The sequence below is a fragment of the Corvus hawaiiensis genome, chromosome 8 (genome assembly GCF_020740725.1).
Source record: "Corvus hawaiiensis isolate bCorHaw1 chromosome 8, bCorHaw1.pri.cur, whole genome shotgun sequence".
Taxonomy (NCBI): domain Eukaryota; kingdom Metazoa; phylum Chordata; class Aves; order Passeriformes; family Corvidae; genus Corvus; species Corvus hawaiiensis.
This window is the reverse complement of record NC_063220.1, coordinates 14,350,354-14,362,144: the sequence shown is the minus strand read 5'-3', so window position 1 is coordinate 14,362,144 and position 11,791 is coordinate 14,350,354. Positions and strand designations below refer to the sequence as shown.

The window sequence follows — 11,791 nt, the reverse complement described above, 5'->3', positions numbered from 1 at the left end:
GGCTGTTTCTCCCCGGGTGCCGCTGCCCGCCACCCGACAGCCCGCAGCCTCTCCCGGGGAAGTCGGGTGCTCCGCGAACCAACCGCGCTGTCCCGGGTGGGGGGACGGAGCCGAAGCCCGCCTTCCTGCACGGTCGGGGCGGTGCAGAGCCCCGACGGCTCCGGCGACCGGGGTGCCGGTGCCCTGCCCGGCCAGGACCGCAGCTACCTCCGCTGCCGCGGGTACAGGGGGCGCGGGGAGGGGCGCGGGTGGTGGCGGGGGGGCCCGTCGGGGCGGGGAGGGCGGGAGGGAGGAGCCAGCGCGGGGGCTGAGCCTGGGCTGCGGGATGGGGCGGCAGTGAGGGTGGGCGGGTGTGCGCCGACGGGGCTCTCGCCCCGCAGCCGAGCCGAGCCGCGCGGAGCCCAGCCTCGCTCCGCTCCCCGGTGATGCGCAGCGGCCGCAGCGCCTGACCCTACTGCCCGCTGCCATGGCGGCCCCGACCCCCGGGGGGCCGGGGGGGGTCCCGGCGGGGCTGCGGGCCGCCGCCTGGCTGCTGGTGTGCGCCGCGCTGTGCCGGGGCCGCGCCGCCGCCTGCCCGCCGCTGTGCGCCTGCAGCGGCACCACGGTGGACTGCCACGGCTCGGCCCTGCGCGCCGTGCCCCGGAGCATCCCCCGCGGCACCGAGCGCCTGTGAGTACCGCCGGGCTTTGTCCGCCGCCGGTGGGCGTGCGGCGGGCCAGGGTGCGGGAGCCCGGCGGGGCGCCGGGGCCGGGGGCTTGTCCGAGAGTGCGTGTCCAAAAGCGCGTGGGGAGCGAGTGCCCCGCGGGGCCGCGTGGGCAAGAACCCCGCGGGGGAGCGGAACGCGCTCGGGAGCCTGTCAGGAGTGTGTGCGGGAGCCCGTCAGGGGACGCGTGTGCAAGAGGCTGTCCGTGGCGGGGGTGTGCAGCAGCCCGTGTGGGATGTGTGCAAGTGCCCACCGTGTCTATTCAGGGCAGTACGTGTGCAAATGCCCGCGGGGCCACGGTCGGCCGCCCAAAAGGTGCGTGTGCGAGAACCTGGTGGGGTGGGTGATGTGCGGTGTCCCGCTACGCCCGGGGGTTGTGTGTCTGTAAGTTCCCGTCCGGGGGATACGTGTGGAAGAGCCTGTTGGGTGAGTTTACGTGCATTATCCCCTTCCTGAGGGGGGTGCAATAGCCCGTTGAGGTGGAGAGCCGTGCGTGTGTGAGAGAGCCTGCTGGGGCAGGGTGTGTGTGTGACCCTTTCTCTGTGTGAGGGTCGTGCAAGGGGTCCGGCATGTCCAAGGACCCGCGTGTGCCAGTGTTTGTGCAAGCATGCGGAGCGGGTTGGGATTAGAGCTGTGCCCGAGGGAGTGGGCTGCTCCGGGGGGCATTTGCGCTGGGGCAGCCCAGAATGGACTGCGCCTGTGGGTCCGCGAGCCGCATAGCACCCCCCGGCAGGTGTGTGGCCACCCCTGCCGGGACTTGTCAGAGGGTAGCTACACAACCAGAGAGGTTCTCTGAGGGCTTCTGTCACCCCAAGCCCCTACCTGTGCTGGGCACCCCTTTGTCCCCAGGAAGCTCTCTTGGGAGTGCCGCACATCATGCTAGGATCAGTTCCCATTCCCCCAGCTCCCCTTGAGACTCCCCCACGGTGTGACCAGCCTTCCGCCGTGCTGATCACCCATCGTGAGCCAGGCAGCTCACCCATCCTCTCCAGTCCCCTGTGCCTGCACTTCACTGCTCATCAAATCCCTTGCCACGTCCTCAGGAGTGCGGGGAGGTGTCCCTGGCTGTCTGAGCTGGGCCCCGCTAAGGAAGGCTTTTCTCTCACAGTCATGGTCCAGCCGGCTGTGTGGGTGCTGTGTCACCTGCTGAGCTCCCCTGAGCAGGAGGGGTGCCTCTGCTGCTGTGCCTGGCTGGGCAGGTCTCCCTGCCCGGGGTTCTGTGGCTGCACGGGGTCCCCACCCAGGGAGAGCAGCATGAGCTGAACGTGTCCAACCTGCTGCTGGCAGCAGGTTCCTGGCATGCAGGAACCCCGTCCCGGCCAGAGAGCAGGGCTGTCCCCAGCCTGTACCCTCTACTCAGTAGCAGCAGGTGCCCCATCCCAGTAGCTGCAGTAGAGCATAGTGGCACAGTAGCTGTCTGGCCCTGGCCCTGGGGCCAGGCTGCTCCCACATCCCCCTTGCAGTGCAGGGAAGTGTTGAGCTGCTGCCTCCTTGGGCAGGAGAGCTGCAGGATATGTTCTAGGGCTCCTAGCTCCTGGCCCTGTGCTGTGCTGTTTGCAGCTCCTGAACTGTGACTGTGCCCTTTGCCTAGAGATGGGCAGAGACCCTGCAGGCAAGGACTGCATGCAGGGACTGCAGACAGCCTGGCAGCTGCCAGGGCTGCACCCAGCGTGCAGCGTCAAGAGCTCTGCAGGATACCACTTTAGAGGAGTTTTCTTTTCTCCCACCATAATTATCCTCATACAAATTATTATTACCCAGCACGGCAACCAGGCTGCTGTGAGTTGCCATCCCATAGACCCAGTTTATGAGGTCTGAGACAGGATCCCCCCTTCCCTCTGTGTCCAGGGCAGGGGGGAGGTTTACACATAGCCTGCACTAGCTCTTTCTGCCTCTCAGGGAGCTTAATGGGGTCCTTGGCATCAGCTCTCCATGCACCTGGGTGCAGGGTCCTGGGGGAGAGTTGGCATTCAGTCCCCACCTCTGCCCGCTGGGCAGGTGCTCAGCACTGCTCAAATGAGGCAATGCTGGAGTGAGCTAATGGAGGATGCCCTTGCTGGGTGTCCCTCTCCTGCCCTGGCAGGGCATCTCTCCCCCTCTGGCGGTGGGTCCTGTTGCTGTCTCTCGTTCTGCCTCCACTGACCTGGTCCTCCATGTCTGTTGCCATTCAGCAGCATTGGGTTTTCTGGATTTTAATGCAGCTGGCGATGCCGGATCTTCTGGCTGGACTGAGCTAGACATGCTTGCTCTCTCGTGGGTGTTGTCTGCTGGATAACTACTTCCTGCTGTTTTGCACACCCTTGCAGGTGCTTGAGGGTGTCTGTGCAGAGCAGGTCTATCTCCTAGCAGTGAAATCCTGCTGTAACAGCTCCTAAGTGAGTTTCAATTCCCTGTAAGCAGGCTGCAACCTTGCAGTCTCCAACTTCTCAGTGTTTGATGGAGCAAGGTCTGCTATCAGCCGCGGGGGAGTCTGCAGCAGGGCCTGTGCTCAGGACTTGCTCTCTCCAGAGACCAGCTCTCTGTGGGAAGTCATCAACCTCTTACCAGTGCCCTCCACTGCCTGCCTCTTTTCCTAAGCCCTGAGATGCACAGTGTGAGTGACGCCAACCTCACCATGCACCCCACAGTGCCAGTGAGCAGTGGTGTCCCTGCCACTGAATTTCTCTCCTGTTGCGTGCCAGTGTGGGGTTTGGAGCCTCCAGGCTTTCTCCAGCCTCCCACCTGGCTGAGCCCCACGGTGGCATGGGTCAAGCCCCTGGACAGGGCAGCACTGCTGCTGGCACTGCCATAGTGGGGACTCAGTCAGCAGCATTCTGCAGCGAGGTTTGAGCTCCATTGCTTTTGAAATACACCCTTTTCCTTTGAAGAAGAGGGAATTACTTGCCTTTGAGAGTCACTGCAACTTTGGAGAATCATGGGCTGGGGAAAAATTGTCTCGTCTTCTGCTTCACAGTTTGCCCTGTGATACCTTCCTGGTGGGTGCCATGCTGTTGGTAGAGACTAAGGGCTGCAGACATGTCTAAGATGGACCATGAGTGATGGTTGCATGGGGGGGACAGGACCCCTCCCCCTTGTGCCAGGGCACAGCACATTGCTCCCTAAGTGCCTTTTAGTCTGCAACCCAACATAAATGGGGGTTGTGCACCTGCCCTCTGACTGGATCGGGGCTGAGCAAGGTGGGAAGCAGCAAAGTCTCTGGGCACTTTGCACAGATGCCTGTGCTTCCGCCTACACCTCTGGCAAGCACAACAGAGGCTCGAAGGCTTTGTAGGCAGGATGGGGTGATAATCCTCCAGCACTACAGTGTTATCTGCTTCCAGGAGTCCCTCAGGCCTCAGCCACCAGAGAAGAGTTGTGGGAGAAGGTCACAGTTCCCTTCCCCATTTGCTTGCTTTTCTTTCTTTCTTCCTTTGACAGTGTCTCTGAAGAGCAGGCTGCCCTGTTGGGGAGGTGGATCACTCTCCCCACACCAGCAGGATCAGTGCAAATTTGCCACTGTCAAATGGCAGCTTCCAGCCCAGCTCTTTGCTTGTATGGGATGACTTGACTGTGATGGCGTCACACTCTCCTGCTATTGAAGTTTTTGGCTGACAGCTGACAATTGCCCCACTTGCCCCTTTTGCCTCATCTCCCATGAGCTGAACATCCCCCATCTCACTGTGGGCTGTGTAGTGTCCCTCCCTGCATGTGGGAGGCAGCAGAGCTGGGTTTGGAGGTCCCCATCACTGCACGCCTCTTGGCTCTGGCTTTTCCCCTCCAGGGTCCCTGGTCTCAGCATTTCATGGGGCTTCTGTTTGCCTGGTTCTCAAAGTTGGGGGTTTGCCTGTGCTGAAATGGGCCCCATGCAGCCTGCCATCCCTCTGTCTGCTTTGGTGGAGGGAAGGGGTGCTGAGCTACAGCCTTTGGGTGTGAGAGCACCACGCCAGGGCAGCTGCACCTGAAGCACACTTGCATACTGCCCAACCATCCTCTGCCACAATTCTGGCAGCAAGCTCTTGATCAGAGCATGTTCAATACATTCACCTGCATCTACCTCTCACCAGTTAATCAAAATGTCTTGCAGCAGCCAGGCTGGTGTATGGAAGCAACACTCCTGCATTCCACACCGGTTGTTGGGCTGCTTCTCCTTTCAGGGGCTTTGAGGAGTGCTCGTTCTTAGGAAGCACCTTGAGGAAGTCAACCTCTCCCTTCCCTGAAGTGCCCGGGCAAGTTCTCACTGAGCAGTCTGGTTGTAGAGGGTCTGCGCAGGCTCTGCAGAGCTCTGGGGCAGGATGCAGGACCGTTGTCCAGCCAGGGCAGTGCTTGGCTGGCCCTGCAGCCCTCAGCTCTCAGGAGAGCCAGTGCTGGGCACTGGGAGGATGCAGGCTGGCTTGGGAAGGTAGCCTGCCCAGCCCACTGCAGTGGCTTCCTTGGGAGCCTTCCTGGACAGAGGAAATTTGCAATTCTATTCCAATTTCTCCCTTCAGCTACGTCCAAGGCAGATGCTGTCTATATATTGCCATGGTAACGCTGCGTTCTCACTCTCTATGGAATTGCATGCTGGAAAAATATTAGTTTAAAAAACTATGTCGTGTTTGTATTGACTGAAGTCGAGGCTGATAGTGGAGGATCTATTGTCCTCTGGTTGGAAAAAGTCACCAGTAACAGGCAATAAAGCCAGGCAGATTGGCCTCTGGTGACCACTTCTCACCTCACACAACAATTGCTTCCCTATAAACCCTTCCCTGGCTCTGTTTTATTGCATCTTTTAAAACAGATATTTTTGCCTTAAATGTGCTGCCACTTTGGTCCTCCAGAGTGATGCATTGTGCTAACAGCAATTCCTTGCTGCTGAGGTGGGAGCAAGGAAGGGGAATTGTTTCCAGTTTTAATTATGGGTCTCTCATGTGCACCTTCAAATGCCATTGCTGCTGTGCCCAGAGCCTGCAGCCCCAGGGTGAGCTGGGCATGGTGGCCACGGTGCCGGTGCAGGGCAGCACACACAGAAACAGTCCAGTTACAGAAACAGACCCATTACAGGACGTGCATTTGCTTTGAGTTTCATTCTCTCCTACTTCATTGTTTCCTATCAAAACTCCGGCTGGCAGAAGAGTGAGGCAGCTATAAAAGGTAAAGGATGCACGAGGGACCATCACAGGGCAGCAGAACCTGCAGCCTGGGGGAACAGAAGGGATTTGGGGTACCACCAGGGTGGTGTGGGCAGGGAAAGGGTGTCCTGTCCAGGGAAAGGTGTACAAGCCCATGACCTCCCACTGAAGAGGGGCTTTTCCTGTATCCTTGCACTGATTTGCTCTCTGGCAACCTGGTGCAGGAGAGTAGTGGAGCAGGACGTGCATGTGGGCAGCTGAGGGAGTCTGTCTTTGTCTTGCTTCTGAGTCCTTCATGGTTCCCTGCCCACTCCAGAGGTACTTAGTGCTGCGGACGCGTCCTCTTGATCTTTATTGCTACTGAAATAACCCTTCATAAAACCTGAGAGGCAAGGAGATGTTTCTATGTGTGTTTTGCTGAAAAGCAGTAAAAAACACAGTTGTGCGTTAGCAAATGGCCTCATCCCAGGGGATGTCAGACCCAGATCACTGCTCCCTGGCAGGCTTCCAGTGCGAGTAGCTCCAAGGCCAGCTCCAGCAGCTGGCCCCTGTCCCCACTCAAGGGACAGCCAGGGATGGCAGTGGCAGGAATGGTAAGGGGAGCAGAGGTTTTCCTGCTGTACATCACCAGGATGCAATTAGCAATGTGAGCAGTAAGGATAGTTTGCAGCCGGGTCCTTGGGATTGTGGTACTGCTGGAAGTGAGAAGGAAATGAGGTGGGATGGAGGAGACCTCTCCATGGTGTTGGTGTGGGGTTGGTCCAAGGCTGTCCCCTCAGGAATCATCTGCTACATTCAGGCTCTGAGGCTGTGCTGACTGTCTGCTTCCCTGGCATGCATTTTGGATGCACTCGCTGCTCAAAATAGCAGAGGCAAGTGTCCTATGGGGGAGAGAGGCTGCTAGAGGAGGAAGATCAGAAAAAGGGAAGATTAATTTTTAAAGCGATGCAGCCAAGGAGCAGCCCTGGGCATCAAGACTGAGAGAGATGCAAGCTCCTGGCCCTGGATATTTCTTGGTTGGAGGAAGCCCTACATCCCAAATGGGATGCTTCAGGAGGCCCATCTGCTCTGGGATTGAGGAGGCACCTGTAACTGAGCAGCTGAGGTGCACTTGTCCTCCCATCCCTGCTGTGAGCAGCTTCAGGATGGATGAGCCAAAGAGGTTTTGCTGAGGAAGATGTAAAGTGGAACTTAATCTGATGAGTGGTAGGATGAAGCCTGAGGGCTGGGCAGCCTCCCCTGCCCTGGGAAGCAGAGAAGCTACAGAGCAGCTCCTCACCAGGCCACTCAGCACAGCATAAAAAGCCAAATTTTGGGGGTATCCAGGAAAATCTGTTCTCTTGGCTGAGTCTCAGTTTTCACATTTGTGGAACAGAAATGACCTGCTGCTTTTTCTCTCTCCCCCTGGGGTTCAGGGAGGTTATTTATTTATTTTTAACCTGAAGGTAATACACCACAATGCTGCGTGAGTGTAAAGCATTCCCTGCCTGCGAGCAGCTAATGGCTGTGGCATGAAAACCCCAGAGAGAAGTTAGGAGAACAGAAAGCCTTCTGGATCCTCACTGTTACTTGCATGATCGATGCTGTTTGTAATGCTTAAAGATCTGTCGTGATGCTAACCTGCTGTACTATCTCGTAAAAGCTTACAGAGCCTCCTGTGCTCTGGGGCCAGCGCTGTGCTTGGGGCTGGGCAGTGATTCTGAGATGAGCCCAAACGGCACTTCTGGGGCTCTGCCTGTTGGGCACCTGCAGGCAGCTGGTAGGGGCGGTGCTGGCAAGGTGTTCACCCTGTGAATGACACCCCTAAAGGGTCTTCGATGTAGCCCTTGGGCACCTTTGCTCTTCTTGAGGGGTCTGGTCAGAACAGGCATGGGATGGGAAAGGACAAGAAGGTGCTGAGCCCCTTGTGCAGCTATATCAGCCCAGGACGTGTGTGACCAGTGTCCCCTCCCTGAGCAGCACCCTGTAACTCCCTGGTACCTTGGAGGGGATGGAGTTAGCACCCAGCCATGCCCACATGGGCTCCAGGGAGCTGGTGAATGTGGTGCCAGTGCTGGAGGGGACCAGCTCTCCCAGGACTGGGAAGGGCTCTGCTCCACCTTTCCTTGTTTGAGCAGATCAGTGAGCCTGTGCTGGGGCTCAGTTACATTCCAGCAGCCGGGTGAAGACTTGAAAAATGCAATAAAAGTGTAGGATGAAAGGTTGCAGCTGCCTCTGCCCCCCAGTGCTGAGCACAGGGGTCAGTCTGGAGTCAAAGCCTCATCCGTGTTCCCATTAGCAGTCTGTGTGATGGGACACGAGTTGCTTATGACAGTTGCAGATGCCACCAGGCTGGGAGAGATGCAAGAGGGCAGGAGAATGGGCTGAGATTTCAGAGCGGGCTTGGTGAATGGGAGGAATGAGCTGACAGAAAGGAAGGTGTTGCCTGGGGACTAGAGGAAAATGCTTGGTGGGAGGGAATGACCAACAGCACAGATGTGGAATGGGAGCAGGAACAGAGTGGGTCCTGCCCCTGCAAGTCAGAGAGGCCCTGAGGGAGAGCTGTGCCCTTAGGACTGGGGGATTGGTGGGGAGAAGTGGGCTGGGAAAGAGGCCTGCACAGGCAAGAGAGCAGCTAGGTCTCTGCACCGTGGTGGCCTGGCCAGGCAGAGACGGGGTTCATCTGCTGTGGGAGAGGCTCAGGTCAGAGTTTTGGGAATGTCCTTGAGGCAGGAGCAGTGACATGCTGGAATAAGGCACAGGGTAGTTTCAGTCCCTGTCCTTGAAGGAGCAGTGTGTGCATCTGCCTGGATTGATGGAGGGTGGCAGAGGTACTGCTGTGGGGTGCGTGACCTTCCAGCCTTCATTTCTCTGCTTCCTTGATTATTATCTGGCACTGCCGGCTCCAGCTGGGGTCAAGGCTCTGGGATGAGGGCTCTGGAGCTGCTGGGAGGGGAGCCATGCCCTTGGGAGCAGGTGCTCTGAGGCAAGGGCAGGAACAGCAGAGCGGTGGAGACCTTCGAGGGAGGGACACATCTCATGGACAATACAAGTGCCAGCCTCACCAGGCACCAGGGCAGGAGTGGCCCTTGAAGCAGGCACCACAGGAGCGTGGATCCATCTCCACCAGCCCCTGCAGTCACTGCCCAGAGCTGTGGGCACCTGCTCTGTGCTGGCACTGATGGGCTGGGGCACATTTTGCCACTGGTGGGTGCCAATGCAGGAATTCATCTCACAGGCTTTTCCTCTGCATTCTTAAAAGCAGGATTCTGGGGAGCAGAGCAGTTAGGATTTCTGCCTCAGCAGGAGAGCAGAGCTGAGCTGAGCTGCAAGGACAGGAGTCACATGTGTGCTGAATAGCTGATGCCTTGCAATGGAGTAGGGATAGTGGGATTGCGCTGTCTGCTCCTTCACGCTCCTGATAAATCAGTGCCCAGGGAAATATCATTCATGTTGGCTGTATTTAATAAATTAACTCTCAGCATTTGTGCTCTCTGAGGTTGTTACTGAGTTAGTGTAGCTGCAAACCCTGCAAAGGGAAAAGACACATCGGACCCCCTGGGAATGGATAAGCCATCCAAAGCTAGAAACCAAATATAAACCCAGACTATGCAAATCCAGTCTAACAAACCCTGCTGCAGCACAGACATCCCATCTGGGAGTGGGATGATCCACAAGCAATGTAGCAAAGGGACTGATTGTTTTAATGACTTTCCTCTACCCAGGGAGAAATGGGAGGGGGGTTTCTGAAACTTGAGCGTTGCAAATGAAAATTCGCCGCCTCTCCAGCAGCAGTGTGAGATTTGGAGTGCTGGGGGGAGAGAGGAAGACAGCCAAAATGAACTTGAGGATGCTTTCTGGTGTTAAATCCTTTGAATTAGTGAGGAAAGAGCACACCCTGTGTTTTTGCTTTCAAGTCACAGTCCAGAAATACAACCAATCTGCTGGGCAGTTCCCCAGACACATCAGTCCTTATTGAAGCTCTGCTGTGTGGAGCAGGGCAGAGTGTTTTGCTTCACTAGGAAAGGGCATGGAGGCAGTGGGTGAGCAGCTGAGCAGCAGGGATCTGGCTTTCTGGGCACTGCAGACTGTAATTTATCTCCATGAGGAACTGAAGGGGGTTCAGAGGGGAAAAAATGTCATGAAGTTAAATGGCAGTGTTGCCTCGGCATCCTTACAAATAGGCTTTACCTGCTGTTCGTTCCCATCTTGGCTGCAAAGGCCATCATTTACCTGAACAAAGGCATGGAGGGATGCTGGGAGCAGTTGTCAGGGAGCACACAGAGCCAGTCCCTGAGGGAGCAGGACTGTCAAGGGGCCCTGAGACACAGCCCCACTGCTGAAGTACCCCAAGGATGCTCAGTGAGCATGCAGGGAGTGGAGGCTAGGGTGGACTGTGTGGGCAGCAGTCCTGCCTGTGCCTCCTGGTGCTGCAGTCTTTGGGCTGCACTGTCCCAGAAGATGCCTGGGAGAGAGGGCAGAGCCTGGTTTTGGCATGTGCGGGGACTGGCCATGTCTAGTCTGTGGCTCTTTGGTGTTTCTGCATGTTTCCATGCTGCCTTGCCTGTGCTCTGCCTCTGGCTAAGGCTCTGGGATGCTGGTGCTCTGAGGACAGCACCTCCTTGGGCTTTGCAGGCTGAGATGTGAGTCCTGGCTGTCAGGTCGGGCAGTTCTAAGTCAAGCCTCTTTGCTCTGTCTCTCTGCAGTACCGGAGATGTCTCGACTCCCAGTTACACGTTGTATCCAGAGTAATGTTAGGCATGTTTAAAGGAAGGTGCCATGGGAGTCCTGCTGGGAACCCTCCCTCACCAGGAGCTCGAATGGGTGCCATCGCCTCCAGCGTGGCCCTGGGGGTCTTCCAGGCAATCTTCTTTGCCAAGGAACCTTTAGGGCATTTGGAAAAAACCACTCCTGAAGCTGTGATTTCTCCCTGGCCTTAGCTGACTCCAGGGTTTCGGTCCAGCGGGAGGTGGCCACACAACTGCACATACCAAACGACCCTCTTTGCGGTGACAAATGTCCCTAAAACGTGTGACACACCCCAGTGCTTCATGCCTGGGACTTACAGCCTGACTGACCATGGCTTTTTCTCCCACTGAGAGGGTCAGGACCTTCTGGTTTGGAGGCCCATCCCCGGCAGCCTGCTGTGCTCTCTTCGTGCTGGCCGTGCTGGGAGCCGGGGGAGTCGTGGGGCTGCAGAGCCCGAGTGTGGGTTTCAGTTTAATCACTGGGGCTGAGGAACCTCTATTCATTCCCGCTTGCATTCATCTGTGTCCTAGAAACGGTGCTCTCCCAACCTCCTTCCCAACACAGGCACACACGGCTGGATAATGGCAGGAGCCCGGCAATCTCGGCGCTGAATAGCGCTGTAATTACGGGGCTATAATGGCGAGCTGGAACTCATTAGCCATTATCAGCCGTTTCAGCAGGACAATGACAGCACCCCGGGGTGCGCGGCTGCGCTGGCTGCACCCGGTGGCCCTACACGCTGCTCGGCGGCCCCGAGGCCAGCCTGCCGCTGACCTTGGCCCCTCGCATGGCTGCAGAGCCCGGTGGAGGGAAGCTTTGGCTCTAGATGGGAATGATGGACTGTGTATTCAGCCAGTCGTGTGACATGAGACATTCCTGCTCCCTGGTCCTGCTGTCAGGGCTCAGGAAGTTACAGACCCGCCGTGGTCCAGCCCAAGCACCCCAACCTGCTCCACGGTGGGACTCTCCTGCCTCTTTCCTTCCCTGGCTCCAGCAGCTCATGCTTCACTTGACTGCCTTCCCCTCCTGTAGGTTGCTTGTTTTCCTCTTGATTTCTGTGTTTGTGTTCAGTGCAGGCAGTGGGTCTCCAGCATGGGAGCCCTCCCTGGGCCATGTGTTCGCGTAGGCATCTTCCATCTCCAGCACGTGCCTTGGGCAGGCTGGCCTCATGGGCAAGAAGCAAACACTGCCATGCTTCATGATTCCAATCAGGGAGACTCTCTCCTGCAATAGGGGGCTGCGCCAAGATCCCCAGCTCTGCAGACCATGTGTC

General features: G+C 57.5%; 1 protein-coding gene across 2 annotated transcripts in view; it reads left to right on the top strand.

Annotated features, from left to right (window-relative positions):
* The first annotated feature begins 339 nt into the window (after positions 1 to 339).
* SLIT1 (slit guidance ligand 1) overlaps positions 340 to 11,791 on the top strand; it is a 61,598-nt gene continuing 50,146 nt past the window's right edge. For both annotated transcript variants that reach the window (XR_007205143.1, XM_048311365.1), the window contains exon 1: positions 340 to 669. Coding sequence is in view for 1 of the 2 variants with exons in the window: in XM_048311365.1 (XP_048167322.1) it covers positions 467 to 669 (203 nt within the window). In the remaining variant the exon portion in view is untranslated. The remainder of the gene's footprint in view (positions 670 to 11,791) is intronic.